Raw genomic sequence first — 27,184 nt, forward strand, 5'->3', positions numbered from 1 at the left:
TTCCCAACATTTTCCTCATTCATCGTAACACCACTATAGTTCTCAACACTGATTTTCATTCTATTATGAAAGACCATTTAACTTTATCATTTTGTGTTTTGTTGTATTCGTGTGCTTTCTGTCACCATTATTGTCTTTCTCTTTTTTTGTCTGTCTCATTTTTTTCGAGTGGTATTTCTCTCATTACAATCTTTGTTTGACATCTTAATAAGTATAGTTTTTACATATGATTTTAGTTCAATTAAGTGGCTAGATGGTGATTTGTTGGTTCAATTTGGTTTTCATTTGAATTTGTTTTGGTGGTAATAAATGTGTGGTGAAGTTTTTCTCCCTCTTAAAAAAAATACACTATTTTACATCATTTATATACATCAGAATAATTATTTTAGAATTTTATTTTAATCGATATTATATATCTATATGGTATAGTAGTAGGTATTTGCATGTGAATAATCTATGAATTAAATTAATAATTTGTTTCAAATTTTGAATTGTTTGAAGTAGTTTTATTGTTAAATTTGGTTTCTTTCATTACCCCATTATAATTTAGAAGTATGAATATAACTAAAAATTAAGATGAAATGCTATACAGGCACATGTGTACGTGTTTTAATTAAATTTGGAAGTTTTTGAAATATTTATATTTACATTATTCGATCATATAATAGGTTTTTGGTTAAATAAGAAATGGTCAAAGAGAATTTGACGAATTTTAGTAAATCTGTGCTTAAACAAGAATCCACCCAAAAGAAATTGGCTAATTCTTCATTTCACGTAAGTTAACTATGTTGATTATTATATTTTTATGAAATATGATGAATATCATATAATAAGAATTATTGATATAATTTGTATGAAAGATATTAATATAACCATCTATGAATATAATGGAAATAAAGTTATGAAAATGTATTAATGAAATATTCAAACTTAAAAGTTTTAAAAAAAGTAACTATTTTTTGAAAAAAAACAAAAACAAACAACACGTAAGGGTACATTTGTCATTTAAAGTAAACGATTGGAGAGCATAATCCCGTGTAGTTTCCCCGAATTCTCAAAATCTCGTTAACTTCCCCAAACGCGAGATTTTGTCTTTGACCTATTTGGTCTGTTGCAAGATACAGTGAGTGAGTTTTATTTTTCTACCATATTTGAACCTATTTTCTTGAAATTATTATTTTTATAAAATCCTTCCAAATTTGACGTAAATAAAATCCCCTGAAATTCATTCACCTCCCTTCCCGGCTCCGTCGCGGACACCCAAGAAACACCGCAAAATTGCTTCAGAAAAAACCCCAATTCGAAAGGGATTTATATTTTCCTCTCTTCTTTTTCCATCCTCTTACAAGTGCAAGACCTAGTTAATCACTTGCACCAAATCCATCGTAACAGAAAAGGTCAGTGGTGATGGAAGCCTGATTAAATTTATTGCAGTTTCTGGATTTGCATTTTTGGAATTGTATCTTCAATCGAATTGCACTCCTGAACCCTTTTTTGAGAACAGTGCCCGTTCCACCTAGTAAATAAATAACACCTTTCGGTTTCAGATTCTGCCCTCATTCTTCCATTTTCATGCGGCTTTGAAGTGCATCCCCTCTTCGCAACTGCAACTTCAACCGTTTTCGAGGTCAATATTCCTATTTCGTGTTTTCTGTTGCTTTTGTTTTACTCACTTCACTGTTTCGCTTTCTTTTATATTCACTCTGCGCGAGCTCCAAAGCGTCGTCGACTTGCGACTTGCCAGTTCCCTTTAAATCTTGCTTTTACTAAATGTTAAATTTGAGACTGATCAGACGTCGATTAGGTTTTCTTTAATCAATTACTCTCTCCGTTGCCATACACGCGGAAGAACTAGAAGAGTGACGCTTGTTTTGAATTTATAATTTAGATTGATAACGGACAGGTTTATTTACTAATCTATAGTTTGTATGGAATGACGTGGTGATGTCATATTGTTAATCCAAAGTTTGTGTTGTATGATGCGCCGATGCAATAGTGTGCAATGTATGTATGCTGGTGATTTTCAGGGATTGATTTTGGAGTTTGTAGCTTGTTCAGGACATTTTATGCACTGTAGTTTGTTATGTGTAGGGTGTTTTAGAATCATGGATTCGCGGAAGGGAAAATCTTCTTGTCGTGCATCTTCGCTTAATGTTGCACATTTGAGTGTTTCAAATAAGGTGGATCAGATGGTGGCGCCCCCTGGGGATGTGGGAGCTGTCCAGACTGATGTGGATATAGACCTTAGAGAGGTTTACTTTTTAATCATGCACTTTTTGTCTGCTGGACCATGTCGGAGGACTTTTCTACATTTCAAGGAAGAACTTTTAGAGCATCAACTTCTACCTAGAAGATATCATGCTTGGTTTTCAAGAAGTGGTGACCTTGGAGGGGATGATGCTGAAGAGGATGATGACGGTTTCTCTTTACCTTTAGATTACAGCAATTTAGTGGGCAGGTATTTTTTTGCTTTATATTTGATGGTTTTATTTCCATTTTATTACCACATGTAAGATTGTACATTTTATGTAGCTTTTCAATATAGATATTTTTTATGAAGGCATGATGTTGTTAGAATGTGAAGTTAAAATTAATTTTAATTCATGTTGAAAGATGATCCACTTTTAGTATGTTTTGTTAACTGCTACCAGAAACATGTATCATATCAGTCTGAGCTCGTTTTTTCTTCCATTATATCAGTAAATGAGAGCAATACTTATTCCCTATGTTTCAAATTATACGTTGTTTAAGATTATACACTGGGATTAAGAAGGTTATTATAAATGGTTACTTACACAAAGAAAATGTAGTTTTATTTGACCAAGCTATTTCTAAGTTAAGGGTCCTTTTGGGATGGTTTTTAGCTGTAACTTTTTAAATTTAAAAAACTACAACCAGTTTTTAGTTTTTTTTTTTTTTTTTAAATAAATAGATTTTAGTTTTTAAGTTTAAGTTTCAAAATAAATTAGTTTAAAATTTCCATATCTTGTTGAATTAGTTTAAATTTTTCATATCTTGTTTAATTAGTTTAAAGGTGTTTTTATATGGTGGTTGCAGTGCTGGTGATGATGATGAGAAGGGTCATAGATAGCAATGATGTATTTTTTTAAACAATATACCAAATTTACAAATATTTTTTTCTTAGTTTTGAAAATGAATGGAAAAGTGTTTTGAAATAGAGTTAAAAGCAATTTCAACTTCATTTTTTTGTCAAACATGTTTTGTTTTGAAAACCAAAATCCTGAAATTAGCAACCACCCCAAAGGCCCAAAACTCTCAAAATATGATCACTTCATTAATGGAATCTCTCATTCTATTTAGTGGAGATACCAAAGGATAAAGTTAGAAAACCATTAATATTTTCTTCATTTTTTCAAGTGATTGAAAATTGTAACAAAACAAGTTTTCTAAAGTGGCAGATGCTGTGATAAGGTGATCACAGTTTGGTGCACATACTTTTTTACATTGAAAAGACTTTTAAAATTTTATATGCTATATCCATGTGAACTTGCTTCATGCATATTTTCTTAGTATTAGCTTTAAGCAATTGATATATGTTAAACCATAAGAAATAGAGAGACATCAAGCTGAAATTGTATGTTTCTGTGACAGTACGAGTGCCTTATTTATATTGAGAAAATGGAATATATACAATAAATTGAGGAGATTTGATATCCTCTAATAATAAAGGTATGATGCTAGAAGTAATAATTGTGTTCCCAATAATACAAATAAAATCTTGATATTCTTGATGATGAATATTTGCTCCTTATTTTATAAAGATCCATAATTAGAACACTTCCTCACAAGCTGGAGCATAGCATAAGTCATATGTGGTTAGCTTGCTGCAAATATTATTGGTTCTTGATCCTTCTGTAATTTGTCTGCCAACTATTCACTAGCATTGACAAATCTAGTGATGATATTCTTAGACTCCACCTTTTCTCTTATGAAATGAAAATCTACCTTAGTATATTCATAAAAGTCAGGATTAGATACAATGTGTAATGGTATATGGTTGTCAAGTATAAGGTGCGTCTGGGAATTTTATTCAAATTTAAGCCCGTTAAGAAGTTGCTTTAGCCATACGAGCTCAAAGGTGACTATAACCATTACCTTGTATTTTGCTTCTGCACTAGATGTTTGCACAACATTTTGTTTCTTGTTTTTCCATGATATTAAATCTCCCCCAACAAGAACACAATACCCAAAAGTAGAGCATCCATCACTAGGTGAACCTATCCAGTCAACATTAGAATATCCAACAATTTGAGAACTCCCCTTATCTTCATAAATAAGGCTTTTGCTAGGGGTATTTTTGATATAACTTAGGACTCACACAACTGCATCCCAATGGTCTTTACATAACTTCAATACCAAGGAAGTATCACAATTTGCCAAGGTCTTTTTCTGGAATTGCTGAACAAGATGTTGTTTTGGATATATTATATCCTCCTTATCACTACCTGTGATGATAATGTCATGCACATATACAATAAGGTAGATGCATCCATGAGAAAAAAAGGATGTTAAAATAATGAATGATCAAATTTACTTTGTATCATTCCAAATTGCTGGATGACAGCACAAAAGCATTCAAACCGTGCATGAGGTGATTGATTAAAGCCATAAAGAGACCTGCAAAGATGACACACCTTATCAGACGACTCCCCTTGAATAATAAATCCAAGAGGTTGTTTTGTTCCATGTATACTTCCTCATCAAGATCTCCATGGAGAATAAATAGAGATATAATAAGTATACATATAAACTAAATAAGCCTGTATTTCGTTAGTCAAAGTGTTAAACTTCAACATTTAGTCATACTATATTCTGTACTATACTCTCTGAATTGTGACAGTTGACTGCTACTCTCAATTAGATGGTTTATCACTTGAACTTTAAGTGCATATGAATGATTATCATTAAAAAAAGGCTGCAATACTTTATGGTCAATGTCAGTATACTTAAAAGTTACAATGTTTATTGCTATTAAGCATTTAGTGAGGATTTTTTATTTCTTTATTTGAAGTTTAATATTTGAAATGTTTGTTTTAAAAATAAAAAAGGAAAATAAACTCACGTTGGAACTGTGTGATTAATACTCTTAGGCATCTCCATTTAGAGATTACTTTCAAATAGAGGATGCTTCATATTTTAATCCAAATATATTTTGTTATTTGGTTTTTCTCTCTTAAGTGAGCTATAGCTCCTGTTTGATATCATCAAAGTCTTAACTATTGCTCTTTTTTTTTTTTGTAATTACTAGGTATCCTCACATAACTAAGGATCACTTGGTAAAGCTTCTGAAGCAATTGATGCTGAGTACAGTCCATCCTTCGCATGGAAAACTTGGAGGAAGTAGTCCTAATGCAGCTGATGTTCCTACTTTACTTGGATATGGTTCATTTTCGCTTCTTGATAGTACGTTATAAGCAACAGAAATCCTTTTCTTGATCATTCAAGCTAAGATCGCAAGTCATTAACTCATAAACCGAAAAAGATGTCTGCAGACTTAGGCTATTATATGAATTTAATGAATTTGCATTTTATACATATTTATTAATGAGTTTCTGTTACTTCTTTGAAATATTCTCAATGGGATGATTATATGTTAGGGCTTGTTTTAAAGGTTAGGAGTGAGTATATATCAAACCTTGTTTTGGTTTATATGATTTATAAAATTGATAATTGATTGAGGACATGAACCTCCCACAATTATATTTGCTTCTACAAGTACACAGTTTACAGTTGCCATCCTTGATCTTTTCCACCAAGATTGGTACTTGCTTATACAATGTCATCATTTTGTAGCAAGTAGTAATGAGCTTGTGTAAAATGGGAAGGTCCAAGATCCCAAACTTTTAAGCACTTGATTAGGTAGTTTGTCTATGGTTTAAAATTTCTTCCTGGTGTTCCCTTTTTACAAATGTTGTACTGATCTGAAGCTTCTATTGACAAAGTTGGATTTAAATATGTCTGGAAGTTGCTGTAGTTGGCCATGCCCCCAACATTAATCACAAAATAGATATGTGGAAGAATGGGATATTTACTCTATTTTTATTCCTGTGTATGTACAGGCGATAGAAAAGCAGCTGACAAGCTGGTGAAGCCCCCTCCACTTTACATGCGCTGGCCACACATGAAGGCTAATCAGGTTCAGGGGCTAAGTTTAAGGGAGATTGGAGGTGGTTTTACAAAGCATCATCGTGCCCCATCCATTCGCAGTGCTTGTTATGCTATTGCCAAACCATCTACTATGGTGCAAAAAATGCAAAATATTAAAAAGCTAAGGGGGCACCGTGTGGCTGTTTATTGTGGTATGTATTGCTCTTCCAAACTTGCTATTAATATGGTGGCTTTATGCTGATGCATTCTCAGAGTTCTTATTCTCATGAAAGTCACTACTTAGATGTGCATCACATGACACAATAAATCTTGAATCCAATGTTTTAATAGTATAATTGTTGCTTTCTCTTCTTAGAGTTTCCTTATGAAGTTAAATGTTGATTTGTTAACAACTTGAACTGAGATGCATATAAATAATTACTTTTGTAGCTGGACTTATGGTTAATAATTTCTAAAAAAATGATTTTATCTTGCAGCCATATTTGACGGATCAGGGAGATTTGTTATTAGTGGTTCTGATGATCGTCTTGTCAAGATTTGGTCTATGGAAACTGCATTTTGCTTAGCTAGTTGCCGTGGACATGAAGTGAGTGAAAAATATGGTTTATGGAAGTAATTTTGACAAGTTTATTTTCCTTATATTATCATTTAATCTTATGTTGTTGTTATTAAACTGAAGGGTGATATTACTGACTTGGCTGTAAGCTCTAACAATGCTTTGGTGGCATCTGCTTCAAATGATTTTGTCATTAGAGTTGTAAGTAGTATAGCTTAATTTTTTGTTGTCATGCAAACCTCAGGCATCTCTAAGTTGACATTTTCTTACAACAGTGGCGCTTACCAGATGGGATGTCGATTTCAGTTTTGCGTGGACATACAGGAGCTGTTAATACCATTACTTTTAGTCCCAGTGTCATATACCAGCTGCTATCGTAAGTTTAAGAGTTATTATGGCCTATTTTTGCCTTTCTATACATTGTCCTAGTGATTCTTATGAGTCATAATAAATAAGTCTTGATGTTAATCTATTTATTATATTCATAAATAATTGAATTATAAAAAGTTGCTAGGCTCATGTATTGTGTCATACAAAAATTGTTACTATTTTTTATTTGTTAAACCAAGTCTTTTGTTTGGGTATTTGTTAGTGTCTTGAATACTAATGATTATAGATTCCACATCAATTAGAGATATAACCCAACTATAGTATATAGGTAAGTGCAAATCTCACATAGAAGTAGGGATGACAAAGTGGGTTGGGCCCGACGGGCCTGCCCGCCAACCCGCCATCATTTAGGTGGGGCGGGATAGCTCGTTCTTCTTTACTTTTGGCACTTTTAAAGAAAATCTCATGTTTTGGAATTAAAATTGGTGGTGATCAATGTTTTATATAAAATTTTATTTACATTAATTTCTTTATGTCATTTGATTCATTGAAGTATTGTTGATATTTACTTTATTTTGTTAGGCATTAAATCTTATTTGATTAGAATATTATAGTTTGATTCAATTTTATTGGTCTTCCTTACATTTTTATTGTCCAAAAAGTGATATCAATGACTACAACCAAATAAATAGATCTAAAACAAAAAAATTACAAAAAATAATGATTTTTTTTTAAAAGCGACGGCCCGCCAACCCACCCTATGACGGAACGGGTTAAAGTTTGACAACCAATCACAATCTTTCACCCATTCTATTTTTTCAAAGCTTGCATTTCTCAGGCCTTGGAGTGTCAAGTTCATTGGTAATTGATTCAGGTGCTCCTGATCACATTTCTAGTAATGCTTCCTTATTTTCTTCTATTTCTCACTCTAAAATTCCTCTTGTTATTACTTTTGCCAATGGATCCAAAGGGAGTTGGTCAAATCTCCCTTTCTCCCTCCTTAAACCTAAAACATGTTCTTCTTGTTCCTAATTGTTCTTTCAACCTAATTTCCTTAAGCCAATTAACCAAATATTTAAATTGTCCCATAACTCTTGATGCAAATTCTTTTGTTATACAAGAGCATGGTACAAGTCAATTGATTGGTGAAGGACATGAGTCTAGAAGACTCTACTATCTTGGTACTAGACCGTCAATGTTTTGTTTTTAAGATCCTCATCTCCTAAGCTTTTGCCTAATCACTTAGGTCATCTACATTTATCAAATTTAAAAAGGATGATTTCTGAACTTTGCAAACTTCCAAGTATTAGAATGTGAGTCGTGTCAATTAGAAAAACATGTTCTCTCCTTTTTTGAAAAGAATTGAACCAAGATGCAACCCTGTCTTTTCTATAATTCATTATATAAGAGTATAGAGAGAAGGAGAGATTGAGAGAAGAAAGATAGAGAATGAGTAATCTTTATTATATGATTCAGTGCATGATGTACAGGGAAGGCTGGGTATTAATAGTACCCAGTGCAGTAGTAATACAAAGTAAATGTAAACAGTTAAGACTGTTATATACAGTTGATACTGTTATACCTAATAACAGTTACTACTGTTATACCTAATATCCCCCCCTTAAATTGATGGTTTAGGATACACCATTAATTTATGCGAGAAGGCTGAAAACGGGCCAACACTTAAAGGTTTCGTAAAGACATCAGCAATCTGTAGTGTAGCAGGGACATGTAGAAGTTGTAACTGCTTTTGTTGGATAGCATCACGAACAAAATGAAGGTCAAGTTCAAAGTGCTTGGTCTTGGAGTGCATAATGGGATTGGATGCAAGGAGAACAGCGCCCAGATTATCAGATCGAATGGTGGGAAGAGTAGGAGGAAGACGAAGTTCAGTGAGCAGATTTTGTATCCACTTGAGTTTAGCAAGCGTGGCAGCAATGCTGCGATATTCAGCTTCAGTGGAGCTGCGAGAAACAACCTTTTGTTTCTTTGAAAGCCAAGCAACAGGATTCCATCCAAGATAAACAACAAGGCCTGAGGTGGATTTCCTGTCATCAGGGTCAGAACCCCAATCAGCATCAGCAAAGGCATTTAGTGTGAGTTGGGATGGGCGCCGAAGATGAAGCCCATGAGTGGTACTGCCAGCAAGGTAGCGGAGAATACATTTAACAACATTCCAGTGGTGATGTTGAGGGTTGTTCATGAACTGGCACGCTCTGTTGACGCTATAGGCGAGTTCTGGACGAGTGATGAGTATATATTGAAGCGAGCCTACCACTGAGCGATAGAGGGAAGGATCGTCTACAGCAGTGGTAACGTCTTTTGTGAGACGAGTTGTGGAGAGCATGGGTGTTGGTTGAGGCTTGGAGGAGAGCATGTTGGTTTTATGGAGGAGATCTTGAATATATTTGGTTTGAGAGAGATGTAAGCCTCCATCCAATGTCCAAGTGGCTTCAACATCGAGAAAATAGTGGAGAGTGCCAAGATCTTTTAGAGCAAAATGTCGACTGAGGGAGTAAATCAGACGCTGAATGGCAGTGTTAGAATTCCCTGTAATTAGAATATCATCAACATAAATTAGGACAAAAAGAGTAACGTTATTGTGGAAGTGAAGAAAGAGGGAGGTGTCACTTTTAGTGGGATGAAAACCAAGAGAGATTAAAGTGGTACTTAGCTTGTGAAACCAGGATCTAGGTGCTTGTTTCAACCCATAGAGAGCTTTGTTAAGTTTGCAAACAGTGTTAGAGTCACCAGTTTCAAAGCCAGGAGGTTGAACCATGTATACAGATTCCTCAAGATCACCATACAAAAAGGCGTTATTAATATCAATTTGATTGACAGACCAGTTTAATTGAAGAGCTAGAGTAAGGATAATACGTATGGTGACAGGTTTTATCACAGGACTGAATGTTTCAAAATAGTCAAAACCTTGTTGCTGATGAAAACCTTTGGCGACGAGGCGAGCTTTATTTCGCTGAAAAGAGCCATCAACATTGTATTTTATTTTGAAAATCCATTTGCAACCAATGGGTTGAACCCCAGGAGGAAGAGTGGTGAGAATCCATGTGTTGTTCGTGGTTAGAGCAGCAAGCTCTTTCTGCATGGCAGAAAGCCATTGGGGAAGATGTAAGGCTTCTTTGGTGGATTTGGGAAGAGGCAAAACAGGTGCAACAGTAAAAGCACTTGGACCAAGTAGAGCAGTTTTCGCGCGTGTAAGCATGGGGTGAGTGTTTTGAGGAGCAGGATTGAGGGGAGTGAAAGTAGTGGAAGACAAGTCAGAGTGAGATGACATAGAAGCAGTGGAATCAGGATGTTCATGGGAAGAATCTGAGGTGGTTGGTTGTGAGTCAGGAGGTGCTGGTTGAGATACAGAAACAGGCGGTTGCTGAAAAACAGTTAAAGAGGGGGAAGAATCGGAGTGGGGGCTATTAGTGGGTGAAGAAACAGAAGAGAAAGGGTTAGATGAAACAGCATAGGGAAAAACAGATTCATTAAAAGTAACATGACGAGTAATATACATACGCCCAGTTGGAGAGAGGCACATGTAACCTTTGTGATTGGAGGCATAGCCAAGAAACACACACAAAGATGAACGAAAACTCATTTTATGTTTATTATATGGGCGAAGAAGAGGATAACACGCACATCCAAAGGTTTTGTAAAAAGAATAATCAGGGTGTGAGTTAAACAACAGATAATATGGACTTTGATTGTTTAAAACAAATGTGGGTAAAACATTAATAATGGAAACAGCAGTAGTGAAAGCATAGCCCCAAAAATGCATGGGTAACTTTGAACAAGCAAGTAAAGTCAATCCTATATCAACAATATGCCTATGCTTACGTTCAACAGAACCATTTTGTTCATGAGTGTGAGGGCAGGTTAGACGATGAGATATGCCATTCGATAACAAGAAAGATTTAAAACAGAGAAATTCTTTTGCATTGTCAGTTTGAATGCTTAATAGAGGAAAACCAGTTTGTTTTTCAACATATAATTTGAAAGATTTGAAAACAGTAAGGGCTTGAGATTTAGCATGAATTAAGTAGAACCAAACATATCTAGTATAGGCATCCACAAAAGAGATGTAGTAAGTAGCACCATTAGTTGCAGGGGTAGCAGACGGCCCCCAAATGTCAATGAAAACAAGCTGTAAAGGTTTAGAGTATATAGTTTGAGAAGCATTAAAAGGAAGCTGATGGGACTTGCCAACAACACAGGACTTACAGAATGCACGTTTAGCAGTAAAAGGTATATTACAAATCTTCATAATTTGGTGAATCACTCTTGGTTGGGCATGACCAAACCGGGAGTGCCACAAATGATAAGCAGAAGAGCCAGTAGTAATAGCAGTATTGTGAGCAAAATAGAGTGCAGTTTGAACAAGATTTGGAAACATATAAAGACCATCTTTAAGCTTGCCTTGGAGCAGGATTTCGTTGGTTCCCTGACGTTTAACAAGGCAAACATCAGCATGAAACTCAAAGTAAACGTGATTATCACTTGCAAACCTAGAAACACTTAACAAATTTTTAGAAATAGTAGGCACATGCAGAAGATGTTGTAAGGAGAAGGTATTATGGGTATTAAGATCTGTAAAACTGGCAGATCCAATAGAAGTAATAGGAAGCTGGAAACCATTACCTACAGCCACCTTTTCTGAACCTGTGTAAGGAGTGGTTGTGGAGAGATTGTTGCTGTTGGCAGTGAGATGGTGGGAGGCACCACTATCAGGATACCAAAGCGGGTCATGGAGAGTATTGGGAGTTCCGAGGATCGAAGGTTCATCATCACCAAGAGATCTAGAAAAATGGGCAGTATTAGCAGTAACTTGAGATTGGGTAGAAGAATCAAATCTATGCCAGCAGTGAAGAGCAGTGTGGCCATATTTTCCACAAATTTGGCATTGCACCCGGGTTGAAGAAGAATTAGATGGTGTTTTGGGGAAGTTCTTGGATGGTGTAAAACGAGGTTTTGAATAAAACCGTTGTTTAGCAGGAGCAGCGGGGCGGAAGGAGGAGGAATAATTTGTAGAACTGGAGTTGTAATGAGAGAAAGAATGTGGGACAGAAGCAATATTGGCCTGCAAAATGTGATCAACCGATTGTTTATTCCTTTCAATACGATTTTCTTGGGCAAGAAGCAGCGCTTCAATGTCTGCTACTGTGTATGGGTCAAGGCGAGATGTGACAGAGGTGATAAAAGGGTCGTATTTGTCAGATAGCCCATCAAGAACAGCTTCAATGTGATCTTCTGGAGAAATTGGACAACCCACAGCAGCCAATTGGTCCATGGTTTTCTTGATATCAAGAAGGTAGGCAGAGATGGAGCGATCCTTCTTGGGTGTACGCAGTTGCTGTTTGTGCTTCTTTATTTGAGCACGAGTTTGAGATGCATAATGGGTCTGGAGTTTTTCCCAGACTTGGTTTGAAGTTTCCAGTCCAACCATCTGAGTTAGGATACCTGCAGTCATGGATGCCAATAACCAGGCCAAGATTGCCTGATCTTGACGATCATACTGGATGTATTTTGTATTAACAATTGGGGAAGAGTCTTCTTTGGCAGAGATGAAGCGCGGAGGAGTGCAAGAACCATCCAGAAAATAAAGAAGGTCAAGGCTGCGAAGGGTAGCATTAACCTGCTGCCGCCAGACAAGGAAATTGTCTGGATCCAGTTTCAGAGGGATTGGGGTATGAAAGATATGAGGGAGAAGAACCTCGGGCTTGGAGGAAAAATTTTCAGAATTGGGTTCAGTGGTAGATGATGAGGCCATTTTTGGCTCTGGATACCATATAAGAGTATAGAGAGAAGGAGAGATTGAGAGAAGAAAGATAGAGAATGAGTAATCTTTATTATATGATTCAGTGCATGATGTACAGGGAAGGCTGGGTATTAATAGTACCCAGTGCAGTAGTAATACAAAGTAAATGTAAACAGTTAAGACTGTTATATACAGTTGATACTGTTATACCTAATAACAGTTACTACTGTTATACCTAATACATTATGACATTTGAGGTCCAAGTCAAGTCACATCCTTTAGGTTTCGTTATCTGGTCACTTTTATTGATGAGTATTCTCGTTGTACTTGGGTTTACTTGTCTGAACTTTTGAATATCTTTGAGTCTTTCTTTAATGAAATTAAAAACAAATTTGGCCAAATGATCAAGATCTTAAGGAGTGATAATGCCAAAGAATACTTTTCGTTTAGGATTTCTACTCTTTTAAATTCACATGGTATTTTATATCAGTCCACCTATCTTCGTACACACTTAGTTGAAATTGCTTGTACCTTATTGATTGGTGCCAATCTACATGTCCATCATTGGGGTGATGCAATTTTTACTATTTGTTATCTTTTTAATTGAATGCCCTCTTCTTTGGCCAATAAAGTCCCATACTCTATCGTGGTTCCAAGTGAACCTCTTCTTTCCATTTCTCAAGTATTTGGTTGTGTGTTTTGTACATGATGTGTCTCTAGGTTTGGACAAACTTTCAACCCAAGCTATCAAATGTGTCTTCCTGGGATGTTCTCGTCTTCAAAAAAGGGTATCAATTTTATTCTCCTAACATTAAAAAATATTACATATCTGCAAGTGTCACATTTTTTGAAGGAAATTCTTTCTTCTCTTCCTCTACACAAGATGTTAACTTTGTCCAACAGGTTTTGCCTATGTTTTTAGTTGATCCCTTTGTGTATCCAATTCCAAACACTATTCCAACTTCTCCCAATAATCCAAATTCCTCTCGTTATCTCAATTCACCTAGGCGATCACCCCAGACTCAAAAGACTAGTCCAATATCACATGATGAGTCCTCTTTATCAAGTCCTTCAGCATTATTGTTCCGTACTATGACTCTTGATAATGAGGATTCTAGTTGTCTTATTGCCTTTCGCGTTCTACACGCAATCCTCATCTTATTTACAAATTTGTTAAACTATCATTGTTTGTTTCCTTCCTATTGTTCTTTTATCTTCTCTGTATCTTCTATTACCATTCCAAAATATGTGAAAAAGGCGCTTGATCTTCCTGGAAGGTGACAAGCCATGATTGTTGAAATGCATACCCTTGAACAAATTGGTACATGAGAGTTAGTTCCTTTTCCATCTAAAAAGAAGACAATTGATTGTCATTGGGTCTATTTCATATAAGTTGGATCTAATAGTGAAGTGGATTGTCTCAACATTTGATTGGTAGCAAAATGATATACTTAGATCTATGGGCTCACCTACAATGATACTTTCTCTCCAGTCGCCAAAATGACTACTGTCAGAATTTTCCTTGCCATGGCAGTCATTTGTCATTGGCCTCTTCATCAATTAAATATTAAAAATGTTTTTCTACATGTCGATCTTGAGGAAGAAGTCTAAATGGAACAATCTCGTGGGTTTGTTGCTTAAAGGGAGTTTAGTCTGGCTTGTAAACTATGTTCTATGGTCTCAAGCATTCTCCACGTGCTTGGTTTGGAAAGGTCAGCCACATTGTTCAAACATTCGGGTTGAAACATAGTGAGCCAGATCATTCTGTTTTCTATTGTCACACCTCTTCTGGAAAAAATGTGTGTGCTTAATAGTGTATGTCGGCAATATAGTCATTACGGGGAATGATGATACTAGAATATTTCAGTTAAAGGAACACCCATGTAATCATTTCTAGACCAAGGATCTTGGAAGTCTCAAATATTTTTTTGGGCATAAAAGTAGCCCCCATCAAAGGAAGGAGTTGTAGTTTCTCAAAGGAAATATGCTCTTGACATCTTAAAAGAGATAGGCATGATTGATTGTAAACCAGTGGATTGTGCTATGGATCCAAATTAGAAATTAATGGCAGAACATGAAGAAGCTTTCTCTGATCCAGAAAGATATAGAAGACTGGTTGGAAAACTTATCTATCTTACCATTACTAGACTAGATTTGTCTTTTGTAGTTTGAGTTGTCAGTCAATTCATGCATAATCCTTGTATTGATTATTAGAATGCTGTCATCCATATTCTAAGATATCTCAAAAATACTCCAAGACAAGAACTACTTTTTATGAAGATAAAGGGAATACCCAAGTCTCTTGATATTGTGTCAGGATCTTGGTACGTAACATATTGTGATGCTGGTTGGGTTGATTCTCCTATAGACAAAGACTCTACTACAGTATATTGTGTTTTTTGTGGAGGAAATATTATCTCTTGGAAAAGCAAGAAAGAAAAGGTTGTTGCCCAATCATCTGCAATAGAGCAACGACATCCCTCACTTGTGAGCTTATATGGGTAAAACAGTTCTTCAAAGAAATAGATTTTTGAGATTCTACCAATGAAGATGTATTGTGATAACCAAGCTGCTCTCTACATTGCTTCCAATCTAGTGTTCTACGGGAAGACTAAATACATGAAAATTGATTGTCATTTTATTCGAGAAAAGTTGTTGTCCAAGGAAATCTGTACCGGGTTTTTCGGATCAAATGATCAACTTGCAGATGTATTAATAAAATCCTTGAGAGGTTCTCGGATTGAGTTTATTTGTTCCAAGCTGGACACATACAATATGTATGCTCCAGCTTAAGGGAGAGTCTTAAAGTAAGTTGTCTTAAATAGAATTTATTGTAAAGTTACTGTGTGGTTTGTGTTGTACCTAGTTCCTAGATATATCTTTTCATATTCTCTTCTCTTTCCTCTCATACATTGTATCTAATGTCTCCAAAGTCATTATAAATATAAGATCCTAAGAGTAGTGAGCGTAATCTATGCCCTAGATCAGAAGAATATTAATTTCTTCATTATTTTACACACATTTACATCATTCTAGAGTGAATAATCTAACTTTTATGACTTTTGTAGATCATCTGATGATGGAACTTGTAGAATATGGGACGCGAGGAATTCACACAATCCCCGAATATATGTGCCTCGACCTCAAGATGCTATAAATGGTCAGTTAATTGCTTCTATTTCTGTTAACAAATCAGTCCTGGAATTGGAAGTGGTTGAGTTTGGCATTTTTTACCTTACTAAATTTGATATGGTGGTACAATCTATTTGGTTAAGTTGGATCAATTAGATTCTATTAAAATCTATGTCCAATATAAAAAGTAAAAAGGCCTTTTTACATTTCAACATGTTTTTTAAATGAATATTACACTTGGAACAGTGGATGGGGTTATCAAATCTTGTTCAAATCAAACTATGCGAGTTTGGACATACAAATGGATGACTTGTTACTTAAACCTTCCAGATCAGTAGTCTGACTGTTGACTGAAATAATTACATTTTTGTTATTAGGTTATTATTGATTGAGGAATTATAAACTTTTGCAGGGAAGAGCAATGCTCCACCAGCTAGTTTGCCGTCCTCAAGCAATGGTCAACAAAACTATCAAGTACTTTGTTGTGCATATAATGCAAATGGAACTGTTTTTGTTACTGGTAGCTCTGATACTTTTGCCAGGGTAGGTTTATTGATGTACTCTTCACAAATTTCCTATTTTCTTCCAGGAATACAATTTGCTTATTTAATATCGCTTCTATTCTGTGTTAAAAGTTACTGCTATTTGCAGGTGTGGAGTGCGTTGAAGCCCAGCACTGATGACTCAGAACAACCAATACATGAAATGGATTTATTATCTGGTCATGAGAATGATGTTAATTATGTACAGTTTAGGTTAGCCATCCCGGTTAGATCCACACTTGCTTGTTTTACTTGGTAAGGATCCTTATACTATCTTTGCTATTCTGCATGCAGTGGTTGCTCCGTGGCTTCGAAAATTTTAACTTCTGACCCCTGGAAAGAAGAAAATACACTGAAGTTTCGAAATTTCTGGTATATCCTAGTGCTTCTTGTAATTTTTTCTACCTTGGTTTAGTTTTATTTAATGTAACAACTGTACCTCTGCTCTCATTACTAAATCTATGTCATAATATTTCAGGTATTGTCATGATAACATAGTTACCTGCTCTCGTGATGGAAGTGCAATTATATGGGTTCCCAGATCACGTAAATCTCATGTGAGCTCCTTTAAATGATTGCCATTGAATTTTGGTCTACTTTTATTCTTGAAGGCAATTTCTTTTCCAGAATTGTTCTAGGCATCTATGTGGCATATGCAGGTTTATTTCCCCCTTGCTTACCATATGAAATATGTTTTCCTCTTCTATTTCAGGGAAAAGTAGGACGTTGGACTCGTGCATATCATCTAAAAGTGCCAGCGCCACCCCTGCCTCCCCAACCTCCACGAGGTGGTCCAAGGCAGAGATTGCTACCCACGCCTCGTGGTGTCAATATGATTATATGGAGCCTGGACAATCGCTTTGTGCTTGCAGCTATTATGGGTAATGTACTTGCTAAACAAAATAATTGAGCTGAGAAATTTTAACCAACAAATTATACTTTTTTTCTATACTAACTCTTTGATACGATAACTAACTAAAATTACATTATATATAGTTTTGCTGGCTTCAACTACACTATATTGTTAGACTCACTACATTATAGATGTTGTTGCTTTTGCTGACATGGACCTCATGATTTTGTTCTTAAAAAGTGACTCTGGTGCTCACTGTGGGGCTCAAACCCTTTGTGGTTGCGAGTTTAAGTCTCATGGTAATTGAGGCCCAGCCCAAACAAGCATTAAATTGGACAATATCTTAAATACAGTGAGTGATCCTATCAGTGCAACAAACTTGAGGTCGGAACAGTAGTTGAAATATTTAAAGGATTCAATTTGTCTAATACATGATTTGGAAATGGATTTTCCTATAAACAAATCTGTCAGGGAGCAGGCATATTTACTACTTGCTCGTAGTACTACTGCTTGCTGCTGTTACATATATCACTAAGCATTATATTGCCTCAGAGTGTATCCTGATTTAGTATGCAATTTATATTTTATTAATCCCCATATGGAGTAGAGAATATTGGTTTGGTGTCGCAATTGATTCTTTATTATCCCATGAGGTTTGTGGAGTAGAGAATATGGTTGCTATTCTTTCATATATCACTAAGCATTATATACTATCTATATGCTTCTTGGTTTACTATGCAATTGATATTTTATTATCCCCACAGGAGTAGACATGGTAGGTGTCTTGAAAATTATGAGCGAGTCCAATCCATGTTTTCAATGTACGAAGATTGTTAGATTTTTGTTCTCAGTTGACAGTTGCAATATTGTATGAAATGCCTCGGGCAATTTGAATTTGTGCGTCTTTTGCTTATATGATACCCTCCTTAATGGATTTTTAACCAATGTAGGACTTTTTCTATTACAACGTTATCTCATCAAATTTTTGGATAAGTGCCATGATAATACATCTTTATTCATTTAACTTAACATACAATTTGTGATCCCGTCCCTTCTCTAGTATAGATGATCAATTTTATGTTATTTTAATGTGGAGAGCAGGTAATTGCTTGCATTAACTGAGTACTTGTCTTTTCTTCTTGAAGATTGCAGAATATGTGTTTGGAATGCAGTTGATGGAAGCTTAGTGCACTCTTTAACTGGCCATACTGAATCTGTAAGACCTAATTTTTGTTTTGGGTTAAGAATCTGCAAAACCTGTCATCTATCTTTCTCTAACCCCCACCTTTCTGTATTTTATGTGGGACTATTTTGCTCTGTTGGTAAACATGTTCAACTTGTATTTTTTGGACAAAAAAGTTTAAATCTGGTCATACTTTTCTTATTGGGTTAAGTTCTAGCCCCTTTTTTTTTTCTTTCTTGTATTTTTTACAGTTCTATCATGGCTAAATTGTGATTTTTCAATGGTTGGCAGTCTTATGTTTTGGATGTTCACCCTTTCAACCCTCGAATAGCTATGAGTGCTGGCTATGATGGACGAACCATTGTTTGGGATGTAAGCTTCTTTTGTTGAGTTCTTAAATCTTAACGTATGAATGTTCTTTGCAATGCAGATTAATTTATGCCTTTCTGGTTTATTACTTCTCCAGATATGGGAGGGCATACCTATTCGGACGTATGAAATTGGACGGTTTAAGTTGGTTGATGGGAAGTTTTCTCCGTAAGTGTCTACAATAATTGCCTTGAACGGTTTTATATTTGTTTTGTTTTTCATTTAATAATTCAATACTTGTATCTAGTTTCTCTATTTCTTAATAGATTTTGATGTGTTCCACACTTTGGTGTTACGCAATGAATGTCTTCCACACCCATCTGTCTTTCACTTTTTATAATCTGTTTGGTACAGCAACTCATTAAGGAGCTCCGAACTTTACAGCTGTGTCAAGTGATAATAGAGCTGAGAGACAATCTATAAAGTGTTATATAGGCTGAAAAATGAACTGAGTTAAGGTATAAACTATTTATAGCCGTACAGACCAAGAACCTGAAAGTAGAACTACACTCTTAAGTATACTGCACAACTATTTTTTCCTTTCATTTTTCAATCTAGCCAAACACCTAAAAAGAAATCATTCTTCTCATTCGTCATAGTTCCATCTAATGAAACGAATTTAAAATTCCACTTCAATTCATCCCAATTTCTACCATTTCCATTTTATTTTCTATTTCAATGACTTTCCAAACAGAGTGTAAGAGAATACAGAATGAAGCTGGAAATAAGGGACTGAATCAGCAAATAATTGCTGTAGTGACAATTATATCATTCCCATGGACAAGGATATGGACACCACTGCAGGACTATGTGAAAAGACAAACAAAGAAGAATGACAATTGCTAGCCTTAAATATATAGGAATGTATATTGACATCTTGCTGTTCTAGTGCCAATGGCAAGTGAGATCAAGAGTGAGGATTAATATGATGGTGAGTAGTTTGACAATTGGAGAAGGTTTCATTGTAGTACTAAAGAATGAAAATATGATGAAAAGAGCCTAAGAGATTGATTATCTCTCAGCTATGTTATTTATAGAAGAAAATTGCATTAGGAACACCAGAAGGTACACAAAATTAATGCTAATAAGTAAACAACTCATGTAGCAGTTTTCCAGTACAATTACCTACTACCTATATTTAATACCTACTCTAACACTCCCCTCAAGCTTGGAACAAATAAATTTAATGTGAGGTCTCTTAAAGGATTTTGTTAACACATCTGCAAGTTGATCATTGGATCTGATGTACAAATTCCTTTGATAACAACTTTTTCCAAATAAAATGACAATCAAGTTCTATGTGTTTAGTCCTCTTATAGAATACTAGATTGGAAGCAATGTGGACAAGATCTTGGTTATGACAATACATCTTCATTTGTTGGATCTCACAAGATTTTAATTCTTGAGGAAATTGTTTCACCCATACAAGTTCATAGGTAAAAGATGCCTTTGCCCTATATTCAGCTTCAGCACTGAATCGGACAAATACATTTTGTTTCTTGCTTTTCCAAGAAATAATGTTTCCTCCAATGAGATCACAATACCTTGTAATGTAGCGTCTGTCTATAGGAGATCTTGCCAAATCAGCATCACAATACCCAGAAGTTTGAGTTTTCCCTTTATCTTTGTACAACAAACCTTGCCCTAAAGCCTTTTTTGAGGTATTTTAAGATGCAAATGATAGCAGTCATATGATCAGTGCAAGGATTTTGCACAAAATGACTAACACCCATTGCAACAAATAGATCAGGTCTAGTATTTTAGATAAGTTTCTCAACAAGTCTTCTATATCTCTCTCGGTAAGAGAAAGGTTTACCTTGATTTACTATTCATTTTTTATTTAGATGTATAGGGTTATCTACTGATCTACTGCCAGTCATGCCTGATTCTTCTAAAATATCTAAAGCATATTTCCTTTGAGAAACTACAATGCTTTCCTTTGATTGAACCACTTGAATGACTTCCTTGGTCTTTAGTCTAAAAGTGATTGCATATGTGTTCCTTTAGCTATGAGTTTCTAGTAGCATCATTTCTCGTCATAACTACATCATCAACATACACAATTAAGTAAACACATTTTCCAAGAAGGGTATGACAACAAAAGAGTGAATGATCTGCCTCGTTGTGTTTCCTTCTGTTTGAACAATGTGACTGAATTTTCCAAACCAAGCATGAACAATGTGCATGAACATTCCCTCAGTTTCTCATCATTTGTTGTTTTAATTCCACTTAATGAAGCAAGAGTATATTTGTTAATCATAGGTTCTAGTACTTATACTTTCAAACTACAACTAAGGTCAATGCACCATCCCTAGACATGTGACTTAGTCAATCTAGTTCCATCATATGTTCTCAATTCAACGGTATTAACATATACATCTCAAAATTCAAGTTCCAATCATACATATAAAATTATAATCATTTCAACTCTGAACAAAAGAGCATGCTATATAAAATAAAGCCCATTCGCTGATAACAATTTTATTCGTTGAGAGTTTAATTAGGAAATTTTCCTGATTGTTCTGGGATTGCGATTTCCTAGGCGAATCTAAATTACCCAAGGGAATCTAGACTAGAACTAATCCTAGCTTTTGGATTTAGATTCGCTCAGAGCAAATCACAATCTATTGACTGAAGTATGCAAAACCAATAGCTTTGTAGAATCGATGTTAGAATCTCTGAATATGGGGGTTAAGGTCTGAAGAAGCTTTGGTTAGGCATCAATGTCAGAATCGAAATACCATCCAGTTTGAGGGGATTAGAATTTTGAATTGGATGAGTTGTGGTGACGGGTTGGGGAAATGATTGGTTAGAAGAAAAAGGAAAAAGAAAAAGGTCTTGTTTTTAAGAAATAAAAACTTATTTCAATATTAAATATCAACATTAATTATATTTCAATTTGGTTGACGGCCACGTGTAAGACATGGTGAGAGGTGACACATCACATAATGTGCCATGTCAGCAAAACTAACGGTATTAGTTAACTTCATCCATTTGAAGGACTAACTTGAATAACAAATCTTATTTGAATTTCGACATATTTAGGGGTGAAATAGAAGGCATTTTACACTTTTAAGGAGTTGAATTTTTTTAATCTTGCTCTTGTCTCTCTCTCTTGAGGAACCTTCATCTCGTCCATCCTTTCTCTTCAAATGTTTGATATTTTTTTGAGGTACTCATCAGTTTTTCTTGTGTTTTATGTATACTATAAATTCTAAAACCCAAACACAAACTAATTCTTTTAATACTAAGTTATAAAAAATAATTGTTTTAGCATCAATTATTTTAAAAGTAATTTTTCTAAAATTTAAACCTAGTGTGTCCTCTACATTGTGCTTAAATTTCTTTTTTAATAAAAAGAAGGGAGTAAACATTAAACACTTGACCACTATGCCCTCCTTTAAGGGGAAAGACAATAGGTAAGAACACTAGACCACTATATTGTCATATCATATAGACTATAGTTATCTTTTCTATATTCACTTGAACTGACTAATATTTAACTTTGTTGTTACCAATTGTAATTGTCTGGATCCATGCTAACACTAATATACGATTATAATGTTTGTGTATTGATCATTTCAAGCTATGAGCTTAAGCTGCTTTATGTCCAAATGCGGAAACTCTGCAGGCTACTTGTCTACCTTGCTGATCATTAGTGTTTCATGTCACATATACATGAATTGTCATTTTGTATCCATCTTAGATGAATCACGATCCCTGACAGTGTAATTTGTTAAAATATTGTGTTCATTTTAGGGATGGAACATCAATTGTGATTTCAGATGATGTTGGACAAATATATTTTCTGAACACAGGTCAAGGCGAGTCCCAAAAAGATGCAAAATATGATCAGGTGGTAAAATATTCCCCTACCTTTTTTTAGATTCAATATAAACTTCATAGCAAGTAAATTTATATCTATCTCTTATTTTTGTGGCAGTTTTTTCTTGGTGATTATCGACCCCTCATTCAAGATACTCAGGGAAATGTTCTTGATCAGGTTGATAGTCATTGTGCTCCTGTACTTTGTTGATTGTCAGCATGTTTGACTTGATAAGATTGTTGAAATTATCTATGGCATACCCAGCTAACCTATGTCACATCTGATGCAGGAGACTCAACTTCCACCACATAGAAGAAACATTCAGGAACCTCTGTGTGATTCTAGTATGTTATGACTTACTTTGTAATTCTTATGTTAATAGGATGGTAATTTCTTACAATTTTTCTTTTATACCAGGCATGGTGCCATATCCAGAACCTTATCAGAGTCAGTTTCAGCAACGTCGACTTGGTGCTCTTGGCATTGAATGGCGTCCTTCATTGATAAAATATGCTGTTGGCCCAGATTTTAGTGTTGGTCAAGGTCAAGACTACCCAGTAATACCTTTGGTGGATTTGGAAGGAATGGTTGAGCCACAACCAGATTTCTTAGATGCCATGTTCTGGGAACCAGAATATGACATTATTGTAAGTGAGGATACTGATTCTGAATACAATGTGAATGAGGATACTTCCAGCGCAGCTGCGCAAGGGAGTGTTATCTCTTCTAGTGATCTAGAATGCAGCGAAGACGACTCTAGTAATAGAGACGGCCTTAGAAGATCAAGAAGGAAAAAACATAATGCTGGGGTAAGTGTTCTTTTTTGTTCAATCAATAATTAATTACAAATGGTTATCTAATCATAGTGTTTCTCAGGTTGAGGTAACGACTTCCTCGGGAAGGCGTGTTAGGAAAAGGAATTTGGATGATTGTAACGGTAATACTTCTGGAAGTAACAGACCCTGTAAGAAATCCAAGGGCAACTCAAAATCATCAAAAAGGAAATCTTCGAAAGGTAAGACATTGAGACCCCAGAGAGTTGCTGCACATAATGCCCGCCATATGTTCTCTCAAATTGATGAAACATCTACTGATGAGGAAGATAATGATTCCAACGATGAATCATCAGACAGTTTCCAAGATCCAGATGATTTTAGTGAGCCTGAGAGGGAAATGGACATGAAACGCGATGAATTTAAAAAGTCTCTTATAAAAAAGTTCGCAAATGTTTCCAAGCCTCCAGTGTGCTCCGAGTCCCTGTCAAATGTTGAAACTAGACCAAGACTGGTACTTAAGTTTTCACTTCGTGATAAGAAGAGTGCGCCCACAGAGGACACAAAACCTACTTGTGAGACTGAGGATAATATGGTATGTCAGTCTTCTAGACCTCAACCCTCTGAAAGCCATCATAAAACTTTTCGAGACTCAAAATCTTTGGACTCTGCACCATCTTCTATGACTGATAAAATACAAACGGAGAATGCTACAAATAATCTGGATGCATCTAGATACGTTGAGGAAAATGCAGATCAGTGCAGAAAGTTGGAGACACACACGCATGAACTTTCAAGATCAGGGGATGCTTTGCTGACTGATGTAGAAAATGATGACCATCTTGAACACAATGCCAATGGGTAAGTGGAACCTGAGATGCATGTCAAAAAAATGTTTATGATACTGCTTCATTTTCTATATTTGGTAATCTCTTCAGAATCCAATGTTTTTCCCTACCAATTTTTGCAGGATATCAGAACATATGATTGGCAAGTTAGAGACAGCTGGTAGTTCGATTAATAAAGGCCTGACTGGTTTTGAAGATGCACTTAAAATTTCCTCACCTGAACCTTTGTTGTCTGGAAATGCTCAGCCAAATGCCGATGCCTTCTTTACATCTGATAATGGTAAGTTCAATGGTGTTAATAGATTCCAGTCTGGATCTGGAAAATGTCTAGACGACTCACTAGAAAACAATGAAGTTGTTCATTCAAGCCTCTCTGGTGACCTAAAAATGAAAGCACCTGTGAAATCAACCAGGCTAGTTATTAAAAAGAAACAGATTTCATCTGAAAGTGAAGGTGCTTACAAACTGAAATTTGTTAGTTCGAAGGCAGATTCATCTGGTGCTAGAGGTATTGTTATCTCTGGAAATTCCTCTATTAAGGATTCTAATCTTATACCAGAAGGTGAAGATGACAGAAAATTTAGTACTCCACAGAAACTGCATTCATACTCTGACAGGAGAAGAGATCACGTCCATGAAAGGGATAAGTCGCATAAAGGGAAAGTCAATCAAGATGGTTTTGAATCTTTTGATTGTGATACAGAAGAACATAATTCTGTTTTCAGCAATCAACATGGTTTAGGAGTTGGTTTGTCTGATGTTATAGGTGATCATGCACGTCGATCACGTTCTGTAAGGATGAAGTCAACTACTGAGGAGCCAAGCACTTCAAACAGAAGGAGTAATATTCATGGGGGTCAAAGTTCAAGGGGAAAATTTGATTGGGAAGGCTGTTCTATCAAAGTGTCTGATCAACTTCATCGTAGAACTAGGGCTTCAAGACATAGGGGTGATGGATATATTTCCAGTAATCCTGGTGGTTCTGTAACTCGAAGGGTGTCAAATCATCATGTCAAAAATTCATCATGGCTGATGCTGTCAATGCATGAAGACAGTTACCGATATATTCCTCAACTTGGTGATGAAGTTGTGTACTTTAGACAGGTAGTTTACAATTTTTCCCGTTATGGTTTGTAATACTTATTAGATTGTTTAGGAATTCCTGAATCTGTTTCCTAGTTTATGCTTTTATCCTTTGGTTGGTTTTGTAATCTGCTTCCCAATTCATCTTCTTGATATTTGATTGCCAGGGACATCAAGAGTACTTAGAGTCGTGTGCATCAGCTGAAGCAGGTCCATGGAGATCATTTACAGGACTAGGCTTTTCCGAAATTTGCAAGGTTGAAGTGCTTGAGTATGCGGAGCTCGCAGGCTCTGGGGATAGCTGTTGTAAACTTAAACTTAAATTTGTGGATCCTTCTTCATTCGTGCATGGAAAATTGTTTAAATTAACTCTGCCTGAACTGATTGACTTCTCTGAATTTGTTGTTGAGAAAACATGGTATGATACTGCCATGAAGAGAAATTGGTCTTCGAGAGATAAATGCAAGGTTTGGTGGAGAAATGGAGACGGGGATGGTGGGAACTGGTGGGAAGGTAGAATTATTTCAGTGCAGGCCAAATCTCAGGACTTCCCTGATAGTCCTTGGGAAAGGTATCAGATTCAATACAAGAATGATCCAACCGAGAATCATCTGCATAGTCCGTGGGAACTACGTGATCCCGATCCTGAGATTCAATGGAAGCATCCCCACATTGATCACGCAATCAGAGATAAGCTGCTTTCGTATTTCACTAAATTAGACCGCAGGGTAAGTAAATATAAAACTTTATTAGCCTATGTTCTTTCACTGAATTAGGCTTATTGATACTAGCAAGATGCAAATTTCTAATTTTGATTTAAATGGTTGGTGGGTGGAACGTTTCTCATTGTTAGTATTTCCTCTCAATTCAGGAGAAATTTGATATCCAAGCATTGAACAAAGTTGCTGAGAAATTAGAGTTTGCAAACAGGTACCAGAGTTTCTGTCTTGTAATGCAGAGAGGATTGATGTGCCTGTCAGTTTGTATACAATCTTGTTCTAGCAATTAAGTTAAACTTGTGAGTTAATAATTTGTCATCTTTGGATTTGTATTGTAGGTTTCCCGTCCCACTCTATCCTGAACTGATTCAGTCAAGGTTGGAGCATGACTACTATCGTACTGTGGAAGGTGTCAAGCATGATATAACGGTAATGTTATCAAATGCCGAAGATTTCTTTATAATTACAAAAAATGCTCATCTGTTGGGCAAGATCAAGAGAATGTCAGATTGGTTTAGAAAGAAACTTGAAAGGATATAGAAGGCCCAAATTGGGTTTTATAGGTTTCTTCTAACATTGTTTTTCATTCTTTAATCCAATTTTGGAGAATTAGTTGGTATTTAAGTTGGTTTTATAAAATGGTGAAGGCCATAGGTGGTGGGTAAATATCAGCTATCACGTGTATATATACGAACTCATCCTTTTTAATGCCAATGGTCGTTATGAAGCATCTTCGGCTTCATAATATGAATGTTTTGACCTGAGTTTAAGCTTCAATACAGTAGAATAGGTGAAGTAAAATTATGTTCATGCGCAGGGTAACTCGGCTTCTAAATACGATTTAATTTTTTTAAATATGTATTAAGTAAATCTTTATGTATTAAATTAAATAAAATTTGTATATCAGCTTGTTATTCATATAATTAAATTAACTTTTACCTTCTGGAAATACGTTCGTGTGATTAGTTCAAAGTAGAAATGTTACAAGTAAAAAGTAAATAAGTCAAAGAATTAATTAAACCAAATTAATTGATTGTCATGAAATATATAGTTCAAAATATATATAATATCAAATAACAC

At 35.5% G+C, this 27,184-nt stretch overlaps 1 protein-coding gene across 1 annotated transcript; it reads left to right on the forward strand.

Annotated features, from left to right (window-relative positions):
• The first annotated feature begins 1,090 nt into the window (after positions 1-1,090).
• Positions 1,091-26,868, forward strand: LOC137830207 (uncharacterized). The gene is made up of 26 exons (XM_068637399.1): positions 1,091-1,397; positions 1,548-1,627; positions 2,092-2,458; positions 5,270-5,424; positions 6,081-6,320; positions 6,606-6,715; positions 6,809-6,886; positions 6,961-7,061; positions 15,845-15,936; positions 16,321-16,451; positions 16,560-16,663; positions 16,745-16,822; positions 16,929-17,007; positions 17,163-17,331; positions 18,449-18,519; positions 18,778-18,858; positions 18,953-19,023; positions 22,615-22,711; positions 22,799-22,858; positions 22,971-23,025; positions 23,099-23,490; positions 23,558-24,315; positions 24,425-25,406; positions 25,553-26,113; positions 26,257-26,315; positions 26,443-26,868. Exons 3-26 carry the CDS (start codon positions 2,106-2,108, stop codon positions 26,642-26,644), a joined length of 5,079 nt encoding a protein of 1,692 aa, XP_068493500.1. The 5' UTR covers positions 1,091-1,397; positions 1,548-1,627; positions 2,092-2,105; the 3' UTR covers positions 26,645-26,868.
• Positions 26,869-27,184: the final 316 nt, after the last annotated feature.

The sequence above is a fragment of the Phaseolus vulgaris genome, chromosome 7 (genome assembly GCF_000499845.2).
Source record: "Phaseolus vulgaris cultivar G19833 chromosome 7, P. vulgaris v2.0, whole genome shotgun sequence".
NCBI classification, from domain to species: Eukaryota; Viridiplantae; Streptophyta; class Magnoliopsida; order Fabales; family Fabaceae; genus Phaseolus; species Phaseolus vulgaris.